This window comes from Leptodactylus fuscus, chromosome 6, assembly GCF_031893055.1.
Source record: "Leptodactylus fuscus isolate aLepFus1 chromosome 6, aLepFus1.hap2, whole genome shotgun sequence".
In the NCBI taxonomy this organism is placed as follows: domain Eukaryota; kingdom Metazoa; phylum Chordata; class Amphibia; order Anura; family Leptodactylidae; genus Leptodactylus; species Leptodactylus fuscus.
The window spans coordinates 10,024,079-10,049,952 of record NC_134270.1 but is presented as its reverse complement, the minus strand read 5'-3'; the positions used below and the strand labels follow the sequence as shown (position 1 = coordinate 10,049,952).

At 38.3% G+C, this 25,874-nt stretch overlaps 1 protein-coding gene across 1 annotated transcript; it reads left to right on the top strand.

The window, feature by feature from the left end:
* GPR142 (G protein-coupled receptor 142) lies at nucleotides 1–25,874 on the top strand. Its single transcript, XM_075279346.1, has 4 exons — nucleotides 1–30; nucleotides 18,177–18,235; nucleotides 18,680–18,847; nucleotides 24,991–25,874. Exons 3-4 carry the CDS (start codon nucleotides 18,703–18,705, stop codon nucleotides 25,866–25,868), a joined length of 1,023 nt encoding a protein of 340 aa, XP_075135447.1. The 5' UTR covers nucleotides 1–30; nucleotides 18,177–18,235; nucleotides 18,680–18,702; the 3' UTR covers nucleotides 25,869–25,874.

Here is a 25,874-nt window from a genome sequence, read left to right as displayed (position 1 = left end):
CAGCGGGGATGGAGTGACCCAGGAGGAGAGGTAGGAGGGCAGACAGCGGGGTATCCGGGACCAGGGGGCACAGACTGATCATCGGGTGTCTGTAGATTTATCTATCTCATGTATATCCTATTCTTTCTATATTTATTACAGTACTAATATATATATATACCCTTCAGCTCTCCATCTACTACCGATGTCATGTCCATGTATTATTCCTTCTTTTTCATATCTTTTATGTTTCTATATTCATTTCAAAACTTTATGTGTATGTGAGATCTATCTATCTATCTATTTATCTATCTATCTATCTATCTATCTATCTCCTATCTATCTATCTATCTATCTATCTATTTATCTATCTATCTATCTATCTCATATCTATCTATCTATCTATCTATCTATCTCCTATCTATCTATCTCCTATCTATCTATCTATCTATCTATCTATCTCCTATCTATCTATCTATCTATCTCCTATCTATCTATCTATCTATCTATCTATCTATCTATCTATCTATCTCCTATCTATCTATCTATCTATCTATCTATCTATCATCTATCTATCTATCTATCTATCTATCTATCTCCTATCTATCTATCTATCTATCTATCTATCTATCTATCTATCTATCATCTATCTATCTATCTATCTATCTATCTATCTCCTATCTATCTATCTATCTATCTATCTATCTATCTATCTATCTATCTATCTATCATCTATCTATCTATCTATCTCCTATCTATCTATCTATCTATCTATCTATCTCCTATCTATCTATCTATCTATCTATCTATTGATCTATCTATCTATCTATCTCCTATCTATCTATCTATCTATCTATCTCCTATCTATCTATCTATCTATCTATCTCATATCTATCTATCTATCTATCTATTGATCTATCTATCTATCTATCTATCTATCTCCTATCTATCTATCTATCTATCTATCTCCTATCTATCTATCTATCGATCTCATATCTATCTATCTATCTATCTATCTATCTATCTATCTATTGATCTATCTATCTATCTATCTCCTATCTATCTATCTATCTATCTATCTATCTATCTATCTCATATCTATCTATCTATCTATCTATCTATCTATCTCCTATCTATCTATCTATCTATCTATCTATCTATCTATCATCTATCTATCTATCTATCTATCATCTATCTATCTATCTATTTATCTCCTATCTATCTATCTATCTATCTATCTATCTCCTATCTATCTATCTATCTATCTATCTATCTATCTTCTATCTATCTATCTATCTATCTATCTATCTATCTATCTATCTCCTATCTATCTATTTATCTATCTATCTCCTATCTATCTATCTATCTATCTATCTCATATCTATCTATCTATCTATCTCCTATCTATCTATCTATCTATCTATCTATCTATCTCCTATCTATCTATCTATCTATCTATCTATCTATCTATCATCTATCTATCTATCTATCTATCTATCTATCTATCTATCTATTTATCTCCTATCTATCTATCTATCTATCTATCTATCTATCTCCTATCTATCTATCTATCTATCTCCTATCTATCTATCTATCTATCTATCTATCTATCTCCTATCTATCTATTTATCTATCTATCTCCTATCTATCTATCTATCTATCTATCTATCTATCTATCTCATATCTATCTATCTATCTATCTATCTCCTATCTATCTATCTATCTATCTATCTATCTCCTATCTATCTATCTATCTATCTATCTATCTATCTATCTCCTATCTATCTATCTATCTATCTATCTCCTATCTATCTATCTATCTATCTATCTATCTATCTCCTATCTATCTATCTATCTATCTATCTATCTATCTATCTATCTCCTATCTATCTATCTACAGTCCTATGAAAAAGTTTGGGCACCCCTATTAATCTTAATCATTTTTAGTTCTAAATATTTTGGTGTTTGCAGCAGCCATTTCAGTTTGATATATCTAATAACTGATGGACACAGTAATATTTCAGGATTGAAATGAGGTTTATTGTACTAACAGAAAATGTGCAATATGCATTAAACCAAAATTTGACCAGTGCAAAAATATGGGCACCTCAACAGAAAAGTGACATTAATATTTAGTAGATCCTCCTTTTGCAAAGATAACAGCCTCTAGTCGCTTCCTGTAGCTTTTAATCAGTTCCTGGATCCTGGATGAAGGGATTTTGGACCATTTCTTTCTACAAAACAATTCAAGTTCAGTTAAGTTTGATGGTCGCCGAGCATGGACAGCCCGCTCTCAAATGATCTGAAAACAAAGATTGTTCAACATAGTTGTTCAGGGGAAGGATACAAAACGTTGTCTCAGAGATTTAACCTGTCAGTTTCCACTGTGAGGAACATAGTAAGGAAATGGAAGACCACAGGGACAGTTCTTGTTAAGCCCAGAAGTGGCAGGCCAAGAAAAATATCAGAAAGGCAGAGAAGAAGAATGGTGAGAACAGTCAAGGACAATCCACAGACCACCTCCAAAGAGCTGCAGCATCATCTTGCTGCAGATGGTGTCACTGTGCATCGGTCAACTATACAGCGCACTTTGCACAAATAGAAGCTGTATGGGAGAGTGATGAGAAAGAAGCCGTTTCTGCACGTACGCCACAAATAGAGTTGCCTGAGGTATGATAAAGCACATTTGGACAAGGCAGCTTCATTTTGGAAACAAAAATTGAGTTGTTTGGTTATAAAAAAAGGCGTTATGCATGGCGTCCAAAAAGAAACAGGATTCCAAGAAAAACACATGCTACCCACTGTAAAATTTGGTGGAGGTTCCATCATGCTTTGGGGCTGTGTGGCCAATGCCGGCATCGGGAATCTTGTTACAGTTGAGGGTCGCATGGATTCCACTCAGTATCAGCAGATTCTTGAGAATAATGTTCAAGAATCAGTGACGAAGTTGAAGTTACGCCGGGGATGGATATTTCAGCAAGACAATGATCCAAAACACTGCTCCAAATCCTCAGGCATTCATGCAGAGGAACAATGACAATGTTCTGGAATGGCCATCCCAGTCCCCAGACCTGAATATCATTGAACATCTGTGGGATGATTTGAAGCGGGCTGTCCATGCTCGGCGACCATCTAACTTAACTGAACTTGAATTGTTTGTCCAAAATCCCTTTATCCAGGATCCAGGAACTGATTAAAAGCTACAGGAAGCGACTAGAGGCTGTTATCTGTGCAAAAGGAGGATCTACTAAATATTAATGTCACTTTTCTGTTGAGGTGCCCATACTTTTGCACCGGTCAAATTTTGGTTTAATGCATATTGCGCATTTTCTGTTAGTACAATAAACCTCATTTCAATCCTGAAATATTACTGTGTCCATCAGTTATTAGATATATCAAACTGAAATGGCTGTTATAAACACCAAAATATTTAGAACAAAAAATGATTAAGATTAATAGGGGTGCCCAAACTTTTTCATAGGACTCTATCTATCTATCTATCTATCTATCTCATATCTATCTATTTATCTATCTATCTCCTATCTATCTATCTATCTATCTATCTATCTATCTATCTATCTATCTCATATCTATCTATCTATCTATCTATCTATCTATCTATCTCCTATCTATCTATCTATCTCCTATCTATCTATCTCCTATCTATCTATCTATCTATCTATCTATCTATCTATCTATCTATCTATCTCCTATCTATCTATTTATCTATCTATCTCCTATCTATCTATCTATCTATCTATCTCCTATCTATCTATCTATCTATCTATCTATCTATCTATCTATCTCATATCTATCTATCTATCTATCTCCTATCTATCTATCTATCTATTGATCTATCTATCTATCTATCTCTCTATCTATCTATCTCCTATCTATCTATCTATCTATCTATCTATCTATCTCCTATCTATCTATCTATCTATCTATCTCATATCTATCTATCTATCTATCTATCTCCTATCTATCTATCTATCTATCTATCTATCTATCTATTGATCTATCTATCTATCTATCTATCTCCTATCTATCTATCTCCTATCTATCTATCTATCTATCTATCTCCTATCTATCTATCTATCTATCTATCTCCTATCTATCTATCTATCTATCTCCTATCTATCTATCTATCTATCTATTGATCTATCTATCTATCTATCTATCTATCTATCTATCTATCTCCTATCTATCTATCTATCTATCTATCTATCTATCTCATATCTATCTATCTATCTATCTATCTATCTATCTATCTATCTCCTATCTATCTATCTATCTATCTATCTATTGATCTATCTATCTATCTATCTATCTCCTATCTATCTATCTATCTATCTATCTATCTATCTCCTATCTATCTATCTATCTATCTATCTATCTATCTATCTCCTATCTATCTATCTATCTATCTATCTATCTATCTATCTATCTCCCTCCTATCTATCTATCTATCTATCTATCTCATATCTATCTATCTATCTATCTCCTATCTATCTATCTATCTATTGATCTATCTATCTATCTATCTCTCTATCTATCTATCTCCTATCTATCTATCTATCTATCTATCTATCTATCTATCTATCTCCTATCTATCTATCTATCTATCTATCTATCTCATATCTATCTATCTATCTATCTATCTCCTATCTATCTATCTATCTATCTATCTATCTATCTATTGATCTATCTATCTATCTATCTATCTCCTATCTATCTATCTCCTATCTATCTATCTATCTATCTATCTCCTATCTATCTATCTATCTATCTATCTCCTATCTATCTATCTATCTATCTCCTATCTATCTATCTATCTATCTATCTATTGATCTATCTATCTATCTATCTATCTATCTATCTATCTATCTATCTCCTATCTATCTATCTATCTATCTATCTATCTATCTCATATCTATCTATCTATCTATCTATCTATCTATCTATCTCCTATCTATCTATCTATCTATCTATCTATTGATCTATCTATCTATCTATCTATCTCCTATCTATCTATCTATCTATCTATCTCCTATCTATCTATCTATCTATCTATCTATCTATCTCCTATCTATCTATCTATCTATCTATCTATCTATCTATCTATCTCCCTCCTATCTATCTATCTATCTATCTATCTATCTATCTATCTATCTCCTATCTATCTATCTATTGATCTATCTATCTATCTATCTATCTCCTATCTATCTATCTATCTATCTATCTATTGATCTATCTATCTATCTATCTATCTATCTATCTATCTCCCTCCTATCTATCTATCTATCTATCTATCTCCTATCTATCTATCTATCTATCTATCTATCTATCTATTGATCTATCTATCTATCTATCTCCTATCTATCTATCTATTGATCTATCTATCTATCTATCTATCTCCCTCCTATCTATCTATCTATCTATCTATCTATCTATCTATCATCTCCTATCTATCTATCTATCTATCTATCTCCTATCTATCTATCTATCTATCTATCTATCTATCTATCTATCTCCCTCCTATCTATCTATCTATCTATCTATCTATCTATCTCCCTCCTATCTATCTATCTATCTATCTATCTATCTATCTCCCTCCTATCTATCTATCTATCTATCTATCTCCTATCTATCTATCTATCTATCTATCTATCTATCTATTGATCTATCTATCTATCTATCTATCTATCTATCTATCTATCTCCCTCCTATCTATCTATCTATCTATCTATCTATCTATCTATCTCCCTCCTATCTATCTATCTATCTATCTCCTATCTATCTATCTATCTATCTATCTATCTATCTATCTATCTCATATCTATCTATCTATCTATTTCCTATCTATCTATCTATCTATCTATCTATCTATCATCTTCTATCTATCTATCTATCTATCTATCTATCTATCTATCTATCTCCTATCTATCTATCTATCTATCTCCCTTCTATCTATCTATCTATCTATCTATCTATCTATCTCCTATCTATCTATCTATTGATCTATCTATCTATCTATCTATCTCCTATCTATCTATCTATCTATCTATCTATTGATCTATCTATCTATCTATCTATCTATCTATCTCCCTCCTATCTATCTATCTATCTATCTATCTCCTATCTATCTATCTATCTATCTATCTATCTATCTATCTATTGATCTATCTATCTATCTATCTCCTATCTATCTATCTATTGATCTATCTATCTATCTATCTATCTCCCTCCTATCTATCTATCTATCTATCTATCTATCTATCTATCATCTCCTATCTATCTATCTATCTATCTATCTCCTATCTATCTATCTATCTATCTATCTATCTATCTATCTATCTCCCTCCTATCTATCTATCTATCTATCTATCTATCTCCCTCCTATCTATCTATCTATCTATCTATCTATCTCCCTCCTATCTATCTATCTATCTATCTATCTCCTATCTATCTATCTATCTATCTATCTATCTATCTATTGATCTATCTATCTATCTATCTATCTATCTATCTATCTATCTATCTATCTCCCTCCTATCTATCTATCTATCTATCTATCTATCTATCTATCTATCTATCTCCCTCCTATCTATCTATCTATCTATCTCCTATCTATCTATCTATCTATCTATCTATCTATCTATCTATCTATCTCATATCTATCTATCTATCTATTTCCTATCTATCTATCTATCTATCTATCTATCTATCTATTGATCTATCTATCTATCTATCTATCTATCTCCTATCTATCTATCTATGTCCTATCTATCTATCTATCTATCTATCTATCTATCTATCTTCTATCTATCTATCTATCTATCTATCTATCTATCTATCTATTTATCTATCTATCTCCTATCTATCTATCTATCTATCTATCTATCTATCTATCTCCTATCTATCTATCTATCTATCTATCTATCTATCTATCTATCTCATATCTATCTATCTATCTATCTATCTATCTCCTATCTATCTATCTATCTATCTATCTATCTCCTATCTATCTATCTCCTATCTATCTATCTATCTATCTATCTATCTATCTCCTATCTATCTATCTATGTCCTATCTATCTATCTATCTATCTATCTATCTATCTATCTTCTATCTATCTATCTATCTATCTATCTATCTATCTATCTCCTATCTATCTATCTCCTATCTATCTATCTATCTATCTATGTCCTATCTATCTATCTATCTATCTATCTATCTTCTATCTATCTATCTATCTATCTATCTATCTCCCTCCTATCTATCTATCTATCTATCTATCTATCTATCTATCTATCATCTCCTATCTATCTATCTATCTATCTATCTATCTATCTATCTATCTATCATCTATCTATCTATCTATCTATCTATCTATCTATCATCTTCTATCTATCTATCTATCTATCTATCTATCTATCTATCTATCTCCTATCTATCTATCTATCTATCTCCCTTCTATCTATCTATCTATCTATCTATCTATCTATCTATCTCCTATCTATCTATCTATTGATCTATCTATCTATCTATCTATCTCCTATCTATCTATCTATCTATCTATCTATTGATCTATCTATCTATCTATCTATCTATCTATCTCCCTCCTATCTATCTATCTATCTATCTATCTCCTATCTATCTATCTATCTATCTATCTATCTATCTATTGATCTATCTATCTATCTATCTCCTATCTATCTATCTATTGATCTATCTATCTATCTATCTATCTCCCTCCTATCTATCTATCTATCTATCTATCTATCTATCTATCTATCATCTCCTATCTATCTATCTATCTATCTATCTCCTATCTATCTATCTATCTATCTATCTATCTATCTATCTATCTCCCTCCTATCTATCTATCTATCTATCTATCTATCTATCTCCCTCCTATCTATCTATCTATCTATCTATCTATCTATCTCCCTCCTATCTATCTATCTATCTATCTATCTCCTATCTATCTATCTATCTATCTATCTATCTATCTATTGATCTATCTATCTATCTATCTATCTATCTATCTATCTCCCTCCTATCTATCTATCTATCTATCTATCTATCTATCTCCCTCCTATCTATCTATCTATCTATCTCCTATCTATCTATCTATCTATCTATCTATCTATCTATCTATCTATCTATCTATCTCATATCTATCTATCTATCTATTTCCTATCTATCTATCTATCTATCTATCTATCTATCTATCTATCTATTGATCTATCTATCTATCTATCTATCTATCTCCTATCTATCTATCTATGTCCTATCTATCTATCTATCTATCTATCTATCTATCTATCTCCTATCTATCTATCTATGTCCTATCTATCTATCTATCTATCTATCTATCTATCTATCTATTGATCTATCTATCTATCTATCTATCTATCTATCTCCTATCTATCTATCTATTTCCTATCTATCTATCTATCTATCTATCTATCTATCTATCTATCTATTGATCTATCTATCTATCTATCTATCTATCTATCTATCTCCTATCTATCTATCTATGTCCTATCTATCTATCTATCTATCTATCTATCTATCTATCTATCTATCTCCCTCCTATCTATCTATCTATCTATCTATCTATCTATCTATCTATCTATCATCTCCTATCTATCTATCTATCTATCTATCTCCTATCTATCTATCTATCTATCTATCTATCTATCTATCTCCCTCCTATCTATCTATCTATCTATCTATCTATCTATCTATCTATCTCCTATCTATCTATCTATCTATCTATCTATCTATCTGTCTGTCTGTCTGTCTGTCTGTCTATCTATCTATCATCTATTTATCTATCTATCTATCTCCTATTTTTGTTGACCACTGTATGGCAGTACTTGTTGAGAACTTTACTAGAGCACTGTATTAAGGGGATATTGTCACTCCTTAGGGAGAGACCACCATTTGTTGAGCATTGTATGGCAGTATTTGTTGAGAACTTTACTAGAGCACTGTATGGAAGTATTTGTTGAGCACTATATGGCAGTATTTGATGAGCACTGTATGGCAGTATTTGTTGAGCACTTTACTAGAGCACTATATGGCAGTATTTGTTGAGCACTTTACTAGAACAAGGTAGGGCAGTATTTCTTAAACATTTTCATAGGCACCCTGAAAAGCAGTATTTTACTGTGTACAGTTACTTTAGTACTGTATGACGGTATTATTTAGGTACTCTTACTTGAGTACTTCATGGTAAATTATTTATGTCAGGACTACTTTAGTCGAGTGTTTTTCAATGTTTCTCAGACAAGTATCCTCTGTACAAATAAATTACATAAAAGTCCCCCAATGCTATTATCATAACTGTAGAGGATAGCAGAGGTATTACATGCAGACAGTTTGGTTACCCCCTAGAAACGTATCGTGTATGTCCTGGGGTAACATGTACCTCTATTACTTAGCATGTTATGTCAGTATTCATTAGTCACAACTACTTCAGCCCTCTATGGCAGTACTTTAGTCACTGTTATTTGAGCACTGTATGGTAGGATTATTTAGAGCACTTTATAGCACTTTATTTAAGTACTTGATACTAATATTTTTGGCACTGCTACTTGAGCACTGAATGGCAGAATTATTTAAAATAGTTCATTTTTAGCCCTTTTGGGCTGTGCTGCTAAGTAATTTCAACTTGAGCACTACATAACAGGATATTATGATACTTGAGCACTTTATTGCAGTATTATTTAGAAAATGTGACTTGAACACGACATGACAGGGTTATTTAAGCACAGTTACGCAGGCACTGTATGATACAATATATTTAGTACAGTATGATTTAGGATATGTTCCTAGAGCACCATATTACAGTATTATTTAGGCACTAGAGCACTTTATAGCGGTTTAATTGAGAGGTTTATGGTAGTATTGCTGAATTATTTACAGCACTTTATTGCAATATGAGTTAGCACCATATTCCAGGCGCCTTATTGAAGGACTATAGATGTACTATTAGATGAGCAATTGATGTCAGTTTTATTTAGTCCTTGTTATTAGAGCACTGCATAACAGGATTATTAGGACACTATTATCTGAGAAATATATGGCAGTATTATTTAGTAATTGTTACTTACACTAGATAGCGGGGTTATTTAAGCACTTTTTCTTCGGACATGTTCCTCAAAAACACCATACCACGGTATTATTTAGGCACTGGAGCATTTGATGGCAGTATCAGGCAATTATGTAGAGCACTTTATGGCGATAGGAATTAGCACCATTTTCAGGCACTATATAGCAGCATTGATGTGCAACTGGTGTCAGTATTATTTAGACCTTGTTCAGAGCATTGTATAGCAGTATTATCTAGGTATTTTGGTGTCAGTATTATTTAGACCTTGTTTAGAGCACTGTATGGCGGGATTATCTAGGCATTATGGTGTCAGTATTATTTAGACCTTGTTTAGAGCACTGTATTGCGGCATTATCTAGGCATTACGGTGTCAGTATTATTTAGACCTTGTTTAGAGCACTGTATGGCAGGATTATCTAGGCATTATGGTGTCAGCATTATTTAGACCTTGTTTAGAGCACTGTATGGCGGGATTATCTAGGCATTATGGTGTCAGTATTATTTAGACCTTGTTTAGAGCACTGTATGGCGGAATTATCTAGGCATTATGGTGTCAGTATTATTTAGACCTTGTTTAGTGCACTGTATGGCGGAATTATCTAGGCATTACGGTGTCAGTATTGTTTAGACCTTGTTTAGTGCACTGTATGGCGGAATTATCTAGGCATTACGGTGTCAGTATTGTTTAGACCTTGTTTAGTGCACTGTATGGCGGAATTATCTAGGCATTATGGTGTCAGCATTATTTAGACCTTGTTTAGAGCACTGTATGGCAGAATTATCTAGGCATTATGGTGTCAGCATTATTTAGACCTTGTTTAGTGCACTGTATGGCGGAATTATCTAGGCATTATGGTGTCAGCATTATTTAGTCCTTGTTTAGAGCACTGTATGGCAGCATTATCTAGGTATTATGGTGTCAGTATTATTTACACCTTGTTCAGAGCATTGTATAGCGGTATTATGTAGGTATTTTGGTGTCAGTATTATTTAGACCTTGTTCAGAGCACTGTATGGCAGGATTATCTAGGCATTATGGTGTCAGTGTTAATTAGACCTTGTTTAGAGCACTGTATGGCGGAATTATCTAGGCATTATGGTGTCAGTATTATTTAGACCTTGTTTAGAGCACTGTATGGCGGAATTATCTAGGCATTACGGTGTCAGTATTATTTAGACCTTGTTTAGTGCACTGTATGGCGGAATTATCTAGGCATTATGGTGTTAGCATTATTTACACCTTGTTCAGAGCATTGTATAGCGGTATTATCTAGGTATTTTGGTGTCAGTATTATTTAGACCTTGTTCAGAGCACTGTATGGCAGGATTATCTAGGCATTATGGTGTCAGTATTATTTAGACCTTGTTTAGAGCACTGTATGGCGGCATTATCTAGGCATTATGGTGTCAGTATTATTTAGACCTTGTTTAGAGCACTGTATGGCGGAATTATCTAGGCATTACGGTGTCAGTATTATTTAGACCTTGTTTAGAGCACTGTATGGCGGGATTATGTAGGCATTATGGTGTCAGTATTATTTAGAGCACTGTATGGTGGCATTATCTAGGCATTATGGTGTCAGTCAGTACCTTATAGCAGTCATTTTTATTTTCCTGGGTCTAGTCCCCATACAAAGTTTTGCTGAGGTCCCTCCACAGTTCGGTACACTATATACGTGTTTCTGCACCATGGCGGGCAGATCAATGCTATGGATCGATGTGGATTCTTGTCAGGGAGGAGTAGTTAGGGTTTCGATGGAGGATTCGTCGCGAGTGTATATAAAATTTCATGGAACATCAGCTCTCGGAGATATGTGAGCGGAGTCTATTCCTGCACACTCGGCATTTCATGAGAGTATATATGGCGGCTGTGACAGGAGATATATCATTAACCTCTGCTCTGCCGCACAGCTGGGAATAGGGGGCGACATGGCGGGGTACAGGAGGATGATGAATGGACATTGTAGAATTGCAGCTTTAACACTCTCCGATCTTTCATCACTTGGTTATATCCGTCTCTAGGAAAGCTTGGTGACAACCAGTACATTCATTATCAGATGCCCATAGGGGTTGTCACTCAGCTTTTCTTAATCCTTAATGACAAATCGTGTTGCATATAAGGTAATATATCCTCTGTTCTTGCATAAATAGAAATATTTGCCATTCAGGAGGCTGGGAAAGCTTGGTGGCGTCCAGTATGGTCATTATCATAAATCTATAGGGGTTGTCATACAACTTTTCTTAATCCTGAATGACAAAGTTGGTTGTATATACAGTAATATATCCCCAGTGTTTGCATAACTAGAAATATTTGCATTTCAGGAGCCCGGGAAAGCTTGGTGTTAACTAGTATGATCATTATTACATGTCGATAGGGGTTGTCACACAACTTTTCTTAATTCTGAATGACAAGGCTGGTTCAATATACAGTATTATATCCTCCGTTGTTGCATAACTTAGTCACGTTTGCCATTCAGGAGGCTGGGAAAGCTGGGTGACAGCCAAACTAATGATTGTTACAAGTCCCAAAGGTGATGTCCTGCATGTTTTCCTACTCATGAATGACAAACCTGACAGAATGTGCAGTCCTATATTTCTTGATGTTACATTACTAGGCTATTTGTCATTCAGCAGTCTGGGAAAGCTGGGTGACAACAAATAGGGGCAAAATCGTAAGTTCTGAATGGTGTCACATAGCTTTTCTTTCTCCTGAATGACAAACCTGGGTGAAAATTTAGTAATAAATTCCCTGTTCCTACATAACCAGGTATGTTTGCCATTCAGGGTTATAGAAAAGCTGAGTGACAACCCACATAGGCCTTATAATAGGTCCAATAAGGGTCGCCATGGCTTATTCCTGGCTGAATATTCAGTAACACTTTCCCTATTACTCTTTAACCAAGCAACTCTTCTGTTCAGCATTCTGGGAAAGCTGGGTGGTAGTTTTGATCGATGCCATTCAGCTTAGCAAGGAAACTTTCAGGTGACTTTAGGCTGTACATAGGCATGTCACCCAATGTGTACCAATACTACCTTACAGTATATATATATATATATATATATATATATATATATGATAATGCTACACAGTGCCCACACAATACTGCCATACTGTGCATATATAATAGTGATATACAGTGCCCAAAATTACTACCATACCATACATGTGCAATAAGGTGCACAGACAATACTGCCATACCATGCATATATAATAGTGATATACAGTGCACAGACAATACTGCCATACCATGCATATATAATAATGCTATACAGTGCCCAGACAATACTGCCATACCGTGCATATATAATAATGCTATACAGTGCCCAGACAATACTGCCATACCGTGCATATATAATAGTGATATACAGTGCCCAGACAATACTGCCATACCGTGCATATATAATAATGCTATACAGTGCCCAGACAATACTGCCATACCATGCATATATAATAGTGATATACAGTGCCCAAAATTACTACCATACCATACATGTGCAATAAGGTGCCCAGACAATACTGCCATACCATGCATATATAATAGTGATATACAGTGCCCAGACAATACTGCCATACCGTGCATATATAATAGTGATATACAGTGCCCAGACAATACTGCCATACCATGCATATATAATAGTGATATACAGTGCCCAGACAATACTGCCATACCGTGCATATATAATAATGCTATACAGTGCCCAGACAATACTGCCATACCATGCATATATAATAGTGATATACAGTGCCCAGACAATACTGCCATACCGTGCATATATAATAATGCTATACAGTGCCCAGACAATACTGCCATACCGTGCATATATAATAGTGATATACAGTGCCCAAAAATTACTACCATACCATACATGTGCAATAAGGTACACAGACAATCCTGCCATACCGTGCATATATAATAATGCTATACAGTGCCCAGACAATACTGCCATACCGTGCATATATAATAGTGATATACAGTGCCCAAAAAATACTACCATACTGTACATGTACAATGATGGACACCGGCAATCCTGCCATACCATGCATGTATAATAATGCTATACAGTGCCCACACAATACTGCCATACCATGCATATATAACAGTGATATACAGTGCCCAAAAATTACTACCATACCATACATGTGCAATAAGGTACACAGACAATCCTGCCATTCTGTGCATATATAATAATAACATACAGTGCCCAAAAAATACTACCATACTGTACATGTACAATGATGTACACCGGCAATCCTGCCATACCGTGCATGTATAATAATGATATACAGTGCCCAGACAATATTGCCATACCATGCATATACAGTATAATAATAATAATACTGCTATAGATTTCTTAAATAATACCGTAACAGGCCCCACAATGTATGGTTAGGGGTAGGTTGGTGTATGTTGTCCCATTCTGTTCATCGTAACAAAGAATGGGGGGGGGGGACTTTCCCTGTTATGGCCCCCTATTACCCAACGTCCCGCTATTGGCGGTATTATTTAGGATCTATTTTTCCACATGATGGCGGTATTTTATTTGATAAAACATCCCCCCATCATATCTCAGCTTGTAGACCAGGTAGAACCGGTTTAAGAAAGAGTTAACGGCCCACCCAGATCCTGATCACACATAGGAAACATGAAATCTATTGCGTGTCCCCCACCATGGGCGGCTTCTGGAGCGGAGAACACACATATTAACAGCATCAATTATTGCTAATGTCTTTATTTACTCCGAGCGGTCGATAATAATTTGTGTTTGGGCTTTAATGAGATCAGTGGAGTGCGCTGCGGTGTGGCGGAGTTAACCCCTTCTTCACTGTCGGATATAGCTACAAGTTATCTGAGCAATTGTGGTATCTCACGGTCAGGACATGATATCCCAAATCCAGCGGGACAGTCCCAGATTCCGGGTACAGTCCCACCATCCCGATCGGCAGGAGTTATGTCCCAGATTCAAGTCTTCTGCTTCTGGAGAAGATGCAGGTGAGTTGTATACAGTGGTGAAGCAGGAGTGGACAGCCCCTACCTTACTACTGTGCCCCCTGTGTGCTCCGGCCCGGGGAGCTGTAGGCGCAATGTGATGATGTCACTCACATCGCGCCTGCACCTCCCTGAACACTCCAGAACAAGAAGGGGAGCGAGGAGAGGGGAGGAACTGTGGTTTTTATGTTAAACTTTGGCAGATGAAGAGGGACATTAAACTGTGGGGCAGATGGAGGGGGCATTAAACTGGGTGCATATGAGTGGAACATTAAACAGGGAGGGCAAATAGAGGGGTCATTAAACTATGAGGGCAGATGAAGAAGGACATTAAATTGGGGGCTGCTGGAGGGTGACATTAGACTGTTCCTGCACCAGGAGAGAGACTTGATACTTTGGGATCAATTTGAGGAGAACATTATAATGTGGGGGCATATAATATTAGGGTGACTGTAGGAACATTATCAGAATGCACCCTGACCTACAGTATCAGCAATATCAGACATATTGTGCACTTCCTACAATGTCAAGTCTAGTGTGCCCCCATACAATGCCACCGTAGTGTGCCCATTATTCAGTGCCAGCTATCAGCAACCCCCCTACCATACCTTCCTGTGCCAGAAACCATATGGAGAGACTCTATAAGCAGAGAGTGACACATAGGAGCCTGATTTTAACATCAGCAGATGGAGGTCCTAGCTTCAGATCTGACGTCATGTCATGAAAGTCTACTTTGTGGAAACCCATTTAAAGGGGATCTCTCACATTGCTGATATCTCCCTATCATGTGATAGAGCAGGAGGAGCTGAGTTCATAGATATATAACTTTATAGGAAAATATTAAGAATCACTTGTAATCCATTCATTTCAGTTTATAAATCTGGAGGGCGGAGTCATTCATAACGCGACAACTGTCAATCTGTAGGACCACCCTCCAGACTCAGGGTAAACTCGAATTTTCATCAATGAATGACAAGTTGTTCTGAATCTTTTCCTATAAAACTATATATCGTTACGCTCAGCTCTTCCTGCTCTACAAGATGGTACCATCAGATGGGGCAATATCTTCTACATGACCGACCCCCTTTAAGAGGAACCTGAAGTATTTTTCACCATAGAACTTAATTATAATGTAGAATATTCTCCTTATGTTTTCCCGCAGTGTATACATCAGGATTTCCAGCGCTGCCTCTCATACCTAAACACTCTTAGTCGGACTCATCTTTCTAAGCTTGTTATAGCACAGTCATGCTATCTGGTCAGTCATGTGAACATCCCTTTAATGAGGATAATAAGCTTCCTCTCCGTTCACTCCCCATGGTAGGACCCACCACCAGAGAACGTAACGTAGAACTATAGAAAAATGAGGCTTAATTAGAAGACTTGAGGAAATTAACCATCATCTTAAGACTTTCTATGATCTCCTCTTCCACATAATGAGCAATTCCTACATGGAGGAAAGGAATTTAAAGCTGCATGGGGGCAGTCCGTGCGATGGGGGAGATGGTCTCAAATTACGGAAATGTGCGGCAGAATCTTCAAGAACTTTGTTAATTGGTAATATCTTCTGTTCTCTGAAAACTTATTTGGGCCTACAACACTTGAGATCGTAAGTATGGCAAAGTACAATGAAATCTCTTTGAGATGACCACCCAAAATTTGAAAAAAAACATGGTCTTCTAGAGAGGTGGTCTTCTCAAAGAGGTGGCCTTTTTGAGTTGGCCCACTATATCTGGTCTGTCCACATGGTATCAATCATCCTGAGCCTTGGTTCACCAGATTAAGTATGAAGTCCCTCAAGAAATTTGCTCTAGAATTGTCCCTACGATTGAAAATGGAACTGGAAGTGGTAACTATTGTCTGCCATTTTGGAGATCTGGAGTTGAGTGGTTGTCAGTCTTGTAGTTCTGTTTTTGTTCCTTCGAGAGATGACCACACAAGGTCCTTCTACCTTGATGTTCTGACATAATGGAATCAAGTGGGTTGTGGTGGTACCTTAAGTTCTACCTGGGTTTAGAGTTTCATAATCATGGATGAACCTGTAATATGTCACCTACCCAAAGAGTTGGGCTTTCTCAAACCATGATGGTCAAGAAATGGTCCAGTTTGGTGAGTCTTGTAGGACCTCTCGGATTATCAGAGGATCACTGGCTTGAGGGTTGTGGTGACGTAAACCCTACAACCTGATGGATGAATCTCTCTGGCCAAAGAAGGTTAAATTAAGGCAAGCTGGTCAAACATGATCATGATAAAAAGTTTGCTATAGTTTTGACAATGAGGAGCAGAAGGTCTTGAGATGGGCTTTATGGACGAGAAGGTTGTCCATAGCTACCAACTTTAGGAGAACCTTATGAATTTTGTTCGTACAAGGCTTCCCAGATTAATTTTTACACATCTCCATCGTTTGTCCTCTCCCCCATTGAGAACACGCACACTCAGCCAAGTTTATCTGGCTCTATTATGGGTATCACATGATGGGGGGGCAATGAGGGCAATGTGACCTTCCAACCATACTATACGTTGGTTGGCAGGATCTCCAGTATTGCCTTTATCTGTACATTGAGCGGTATAATTCGGAGTAAAGTGGCGGTTATATTTACTGCGATATCTCTAGATTTCTACCTTTAGTCCACTTGTAATTTGAGGGATGGATGGAGGCGAGCCAATTATGTAATCGCTTCTTGTAGTGTGAAGATAGCGTGAAACAGGCAAGCGGTGGATGAAATGCAAACACTATTAGGGCAACGTACGGGACTCTGCGCTCTATGGGTCTGAGAAATGATAAGTTAAAACGGGAATTTCCACTGATTAGAGATGTGGGAATAGAGATGGAGGAACCTGTTTCCCGGTTTTGGTGGTGGAGGGGTGGTCAATCGTGTGTGGTTACATCGAAGTCAAGGGAGCTCCAAACATCTACTGACCACCTAAAGGTGATTCTAAACACACACGACCACTTCTCCATCCATATTCCCAATGTGGTGCCTCAGAGGTCCCAAAGTTGGAACTCTTACGTCATGTTTTTGGCAAGTTGTTGAGATAATGCCGAAGACTGTTGTGCTTAAATTTTTGTTTTGTGCTTACAGGACTAGGAAAAATATCCTTCAAGATGTGACTGCAGATCTCCAGTACTCAAGATTAAATGGTACGAGAGCTAGTAGGTTGTCGCAAACATTCTGGAGAACATGTCCAAGTTCTTCTACACTTTGGCCTTCTCACTTGCTTCTATCTCTGGAAGATCAGAGGTCGGTGGAGGCCACATCATTATCTTTTCTATCAACCTAGTCCTTTCCGACCTTGGCCATTCTTCATCAACCCTTGTCTAGTTTTTCATGGTTTAGCTTCCACGTGAAATTCTGTCTTCACAAGTCTTCCATGAAAACCTTCTGACAAGACTTCTCTAGACTGTAGATGGTTGTGCTTGGAATCTTGCTCTATCAAATTTGATAGCCAACCAGATTTATGGCTGTACTAGCCTGGATGTTGGTGCTGATCCTCTTCCACCAAGCACCATCGTGAAGCTAAGATACTGTATCAGTCATACATTTTGTGGACTATGATGCCAATCTATCCACTTTTGTCTTCTCAGAGCGGTTCCTATAATGTCTGAGGATGATCCCTTTACAAAATACCAGCGAAAACAAAACATCCTTATTGGCAGCCGAAGAGGAAGGCCAAAAATCAGACCCTTCACCGTGTGTTCTTGGCTATATACCGATTATATATTATAGCATCCTACTTGGTCTTGGCTTACCAGGTGAGTGTACGCGCTAGTGACGCATATACTAACATCTTCTACTCCATGGTCTTCTACACACTGATGTCCTTGATGGGTGGAAGAGGTTGGTATTGTTTGCAAAGGTATCAACCGAGGAGAAACCTACTGACCTAAACTTTATCACAGCAAGAACCTCACCGAAAGAGTAGTAGGGTCTTCTTCACCCACGTCAAAAACATGGAGGTTGTTGAGGCCCTCTTGTCAAAGGCTGTCGAAAGTCTCTAACCAACATTCCCAAGCGGTGACGTGGTCTTGGTGGATCTTCATGTCAGTCATGTTGTATCTTATATACATCTTAACTCCATTGGTGAGATGTATTCAACTATGTCTTTTTCCCATTCCTTCCTTCTTGTTCTCTCTTCTCTTCCGTTTTCTTTCTTCTCTTCCTTTCTTCTCTTTCTCTTCCTTTCTTTTTCTTTATCTTCTTTATTTTGTCTTCCCTTTTCTTAGTCTTCTGTTTTCTCCTTCATCTTCTTCTCTGTGTCTTTTTCATGGCTTCTATTTCTTCATCCTTCTTTCTTCCCTTCCGTTTTATTTTTCCTTTTCTTCTTCACCTTCTTCTCATTCTTCACGTCCTTTCTTCTTCTTTCTTTTCACCTATTCTTCCTCACATCACAAGTTCACCCCCCATTCCACATGCCTACTGCAGTAAGTTGGTGTTGTTGCTGTAAACAGAGCTTCCGGTGTACGTGGGATAGGTTTGTATAATTGACCATTAATGCCGCTCGGCTCCATTGCCGGGGTAACACGCGGCTGGTTACGTGAGGGCGCCTGATAATTAGCACATTATACATAATTCCTTTATTAAACGCCTGTAAAATGTTTCAGGGTAAGGGGCAAAGTATATGTGACATATTATTTGTCAATTTATACAGGAAGCGCAGACCAATGGCTGCAGCCTTGTTAACTCCTCTCAGAGTGGTAATAAGGGGCACTTAACCTTCCATCTGAGCGCACAATGAGTGTAAGGTTCACAACTGCGGTAACCAATCTCTACCACGCCTTGTACGTGCCCGACATGTACAATGGTCAGATATATGCAACAGATAACATTAAAATGTGTTACATGAACTGATGTCAAATCTTCCTACAGCCCCTGACGATTCTGTGTCTGTCGAGATGGTGATGGTTTGAACAATACATTGTTTGTACCAGGCACTGTAGGGTTAATTCTCATGCTTGGCTCCGACTTCATACGTCCCTGACAGTTCAGTGTCTGTACGGATGTTACTCTGATGGTATCGTGCCAGGTACTGAAGGGGTTAATTGTTACCCTTAGGGTTAGGCTCACATCTCTCTGCAGCCCCTGATGGTTCAGTGTTTTCACAGTACAGATGTCAGGAACTATATAATGAATATACATCCTTTGCTCTGAGTTCACATCTCTCTGCAGCCCCTGATGGTTCAGCGTTTTCACAGTGTATATATATATATATATATATATATATATATATATATATATATATATATATATAATATTCACAGTCAGGAACTATATAATGAATATGCATAGGTTAAATTCTCATCCTTTGCTCTGAGCTCACATCTCTCTGCAGCCCCTGATGGTTCAGTATCTCTATAGATGGTGCTTTATTTATTGCATAGATGGGTCACTGTACTATACTCATAGTATAACTACTTCTAACCTATAATTGTAGGTTTAATTCTCATCCTCAGCTCTGACTTCACATCTCACTGCAGTCCCTGATGGTTCTATGTCTGTACACATTATGTTTTTCTGATACCTCCGATATCATGTTGATGTCCAGTACTGTATGACACATAGCAGAACTTCTCTCAGATCTATATTGTATGTTCATTTTTCACCCTTAGCTCTGACCTCACATCTCTGTGCAGGCCCTGATGGTTCAGTATCTTTACAGATGTGCTTTGTCGATTTGACTCATGTAGTATTTAGGTTGGACACTTTATTGCACATTTGGTATTACTATGTTTGTTAGTCACAGGTTTGGTTCTCATCCTTTGATCTGAGCTTGGATCTCTCTGCAGCCCCTGATGGTTCAGTTTCTGTAAAGCTGATGCATTATTAGTGTTTTTGTCAGACACTTTCATATACGTATATAGTATAACTACTTTTGGCTTTAAATTGAAACTTTAAAGGGGATGCCCAAGATATACAGTTTTTCGCAAGGAGGCCAGGGTAGGTGGGAAAAAAACCACACTCACTTGTCCCCGCTGCTCTGGTATCTCTCACCGCGGTCCATCCTGATTCTCCCGGGGTCTTGTCCCATTGCATTTGACTAGTGAGGACAATCAGTGGCCTAAGGAAAGGAACCGGGACGTCACAGATAACGTATATGACTGACGTCCCCTGTACTTTCCTTAGGCTACTGAGTTCTTAGCTCTGACCTCGTACTTCTTTGTAGGCCCTAACAGTTCAGTGTCTGTATAGATTATGCCTTGATGATTCTAGGACTGCAGTGTTTATCCCAGTTACAACATGTACAGCGTAGATCTACTTTGCTGCGGATTCACTTCTAGTTTTAGATCCCTGCTTTTCCCAGCTCTGACTTCACAGCTCCTCGCAGGCCCTGCTGGTTCGGCGTCTGCACAGCTTGTAAGAACCGTATTCTACTGTTCCTATTCTGCATTCTGGATTGTAATATGTCCCTTTATAGTTATTAGATCTAGATAGGTCGGACCCATTCCAATTTTTTGGAATACAAAAAATGTAAGTACTTAGCATAGGACTTGCAGATACCGCTGATGCTTCTTATAAGTTCAGGCTTACTGTAACCCCTGTGACCACGACCGTCTCATATCATACACCTATATCTTTTGCTCATCATATTTGCAGCTGTCTTGATAAATCTCGAAGCTGTGCTCAGACACACAAATCTACTTACGTATAAGAACAGCACAAGCCTTAGGCACTGTGATCCAAGACACGGGTTTGTTGTCTAGGTACGAGGCATAACCGGTACGCTATGCGTTTCTTACTGATTCACTTTGCTCCTGTAATGCAGTTATATGACGCAGCACTGACAGCTCTCCAATATATTCCATACATTGGCCGTGACATGTGGGGCGAATATATCTGCCCCGAGGCTAGTAACAAAGCCAACCTATATTCCGCTTATAGCTGTAAGGCCGTTCCTATGTTTCTCCTATAATCTATGTGCAAGCGTCATCCTACACGTACATGCCATTACGCCATTAGGAGTGTGTCATGAGAAAACAGACGATAAACTGTCAATGGCGGATCGTTTGTATAGGAATTTGCATTGTTAGCTTGCAGGCACGATGTGGGCTGTCATGTGGCCTCTGTATAGGAGTGTATAGAAATAGGTGTATAAAGCGCGATGATGCGACTGTATGAGTAACATGATGAGAAGGGAAGAGGTGAAGTGTCTAGTCACACTTGTGAGTAATTGGGTGACCTAAGGCGACTTTCCAATATATGCCGCCTTGTAAAAAAATGCAGAGTATCATGGCTACCGTGCCTTAGGGCTAGTGATGGGCGAAGCTCACGAGAATCATTCTGCAAATATTTTTGAGGTTGGTCCATAAGTTTCTGTTCTGTAAATGCATTGGAGGGTTGCATAGTATAATAGGAAGAGGCCCGGGGTCGGTCCGGACATTGATGTCCACCATTCCTTACCTCTCCTGGGCCTCTGGTCTTCCCCTGCAGGATCTTGCACCTTCTTCCAGGGTCTTCTCCTATGTCACGTTTCCCAGGCTGAAGCTTGCAATGGTCACATGGTCATCATTACCCATCGGACCTGAAATTTTCGGAAAATTTGTACCAAACCCAACTCATTACGAACCAGTTTGCTCACCTCGACCAACGACACTCAAATAATACCACTCAATACCAAGAGAAATTTGGAGAAGAAATCCACTGTATTAAAAACGCAACAAAATCTGCACCAAAAAAAAGCTGCGTTTCCACAACGTGGGGCCTTAGCCTAAGGGTATGTTGACATGGAGTTTTTGCAGGTTGATTTTGAGGTGGAATCCGCCTTACAATCCGCCTCGAAAAACGCCTCCCATTCATTTCAATGGGAACCAGTAGCGATGTGACTTATCTTCAAGCGGATTCCCATAGAAATCAATGGGAAAGGAAAAAAATGCAATACATTTTTTTTACGTGTTTTTTTAAAGGGAAGTTTCCAGGTCTTCTTCAGGTAACAGAGAGGAGAGATAGTGGGCAGAAACGCCCCATAGATCCCCCCCCAGACCTATGTGCCTGTCCCTCATTTATGTTCATGAGAGAGGGTGTTCATCATCCTAAGGCCCATCCACATAACGGAATCAGATTCTGGGGGCGGATTGTTTTCAATGAGAGGCAGCGATCAGAGCAAGATCCGGAAAAAAATCAGCGTCTGGCTCGATCTTGTCTCGGAATCGGCGGCTCGCAACTCCTCACTGAGTAGGCCCTTCATCTGCCCTGATGGAATTGCCGAAGCTCGGAATGTTCGACTCAAAGGATTCCAATATGGAAGTCACAATGTGTCACTAGTTTCAGTGAAAAATGGTCTTCTAGTGAGTAAGGCTTGGTTCACACTAGTGCTGGGCTCTCTATCATTCAGGTCCACAAATGAAGGAGGGCCTGCTGTTAAAACAGCGGATACCCATGGATCCTATAGACCATAATGGGGTCCATTGGGTGTCCGTCGGGTTTCAGTATAACACTGGTGCAGAGAAAATTTCGATTGTCATCGGAGACTCCAACACAGATGTGAACCAAGCCTAAATAAAATGGTGATCTACTCAAAGAGGTGGCCTTTTAGGCCTCTGCTGATGGCTTAGTATTTCTAGTCTCCTTGTTCTTTAGATCTATGGGGGTCCTGGTGGTCAAACCTCACCTATCATAACACAGTACTAGTAAGAAGAGTGATGTCCGGGCCATCTCAAATTTTGGCAAAGAGAGGCGTAACTTGAGGAGGTGCAATGGATGCCATGACACCTGGGCCCAGAAGCCTTAGGTGTTTCTTCCCAATACAAGAAGACTAGTACTATAAGCAGTACATTATAGTTTGGGGCCCGGGCGCTTCATGTTATACCTCTGGTCAAGGGCGCAAATCGGAAGTCAATTGTCTGCCATGGGCCGCCCCTGTTTTTCTCAACATTCATCAGTACTAGGGACCTCCGTAGTATATGGACACGCGGCTTATAAATGTAATTTTCCATCGAGTAGAAGTAAGAAGTAAAGCAAGCCCTAATGTGTGTACGATCCAGCCAAGTGTGCGCAAATGTCCTCAAGCTGTTTGCCATCTTTACATGGGCACCTGGTCTTGGACATTGGTTATCACTGTGCGTATTTACTTTACAAGATGTCCGGGCCGGCCCATAGCTGTATCTCCATAGTGAATGGTGCAGACGTGACAGCGGTCACAGTGCCGACAGATGCTCTGTGTTACCTCAGTGTATCGACGCCACCATGGTGGACAGGAGGAAATGGATGTTGGATGGATGGAGACTGGATGTTAATGCTTGGACACACTAACACAGTAATGTGCACCTCGCCTGACTACTAGACTAGATCAACAGCAAGACCGCAGAAATTCCTAAAAACATAGACTTGATCCTGACATATAATAAAGACTATATGGTCAGATATTGGGGATTAATACGTGTACGGCTATGGGATCATAAACCGTTACCACCTCCAACCCATTTTCCGTTGGTTCAATTGGTAAGAGAAAAACCTCCCATTGACAATAATGGGGGGCCGTGGATGGGCCATGGATCTAAACCGTTAGGATGTAAGTAAAATATTGTCCGCTACTTTTTGGAATAATCCGATAGGTAATGTAAGGAGTTTTTTTCCCGAAACTGAGCTGCCAAACCATGGACAACACATGGACGCACCACATGGTTTAGCAGATCCGTTTTGGAGCAAAAACCACTCATTTTGATCATCCTGGAGAACCTCTTTAGATATTTGGGATGTCCTGAGGCCTGGTTCACATCTGCGTTCGGTAATCCGTTCGGGGAGTCTCCATGCGGAACAGATTACCAAATGCAGATGTGAACCAGGCCTCACACAGTTGGTTTCCAAGAGTTGACCACTGGGAAAGTTGCCTTAATACCACATGTAAGGAATTGACTTGCAGACTAGATTTTTTCATGATGGCCATGTTCTTCTCTTCCAACAGTGAACATCCTAACGGCTTTCGCCCTCTCAAAGCTGGCATCCAGGACCAAGAAATCCTCCTACTTCTACCTCCTGGCCCTCACCACTTCTGACATCTTGACTCAGATTTTTATCATCTTTGTAGGCTTCATTCTTCAGACAGCCATCCTCCACCGCAAGGTGCCCAACTCTTTCATCCATATGGTCAGTGTCCTTGAGTTCTCCTCCAACCACGCTTCCATCTGGATCACTGTCATCCTAACCATGGACCGATACGTAGCCTTGTGTCTTCCCTTACAATATCGCTCCCTCTCCTACCCAGAACGTACACGTAGGATTATTGTAAGCGTCTTTCTAGCATCATTTGTGACCGGCATCCCTTTCTACTGGTGGAGTGATGTTTGGAGGGACCCGCGAACACCAGGTTTGCTAGACCGTGTCCTTAAATGGGTCCATTGCTTCATAATTTACTTCATTCCTTGCACCTTCTTTTTCCTCATCAACTCCATCATCATCCTTAGGCTTAGAAAGAAGTCCAAGATGAAGAGGTACAAGCTTCGGATTGGCAAAACCACAGCCATACTCATAGGCATCACAACTGTATTTGCTGTTCTATGGGCTCCCCGGACCATTGTCATCATCATTCACATGTATGTATCCTCCGTCCACAAGGACTGGAAGGTCCACTTGGCCATGGACATTGGAAATATGTTGGCTTTACTCAACACTGCTGTCAATTTCTTCTTGTATTGCTTCGTAAGTAGAAGATTCCGGGATACAGTGAAGGAGATTCTTGGGATGCAACAACCTTGTCGCACAATTGAGGTGAAGAAATCCCAAAGTGACAACTTTTCAGACTCGTTGAAGCCCATGGAGGTCCCACAGGCAACATCGATATGAGTCACG

What these genes read in the sequence shown, in the direction of transcription:
- GPR142 (XM_075279346.1), top strand. Translation starts at nt 18,703, where the DNA reads ATGATCCCTTTACAAAATACCAGCGAAAACAAAACATCCTTATTGGCA. An exon ending in ACTTGGTCTTGGCTTACCAG is followed by an intron (nt 18,848 to 24,990) that starts GTGAGTGTACGC and finishes CTCTTCCAACAG; the next exon opens with TGAACATCCTAACGGCTTTC.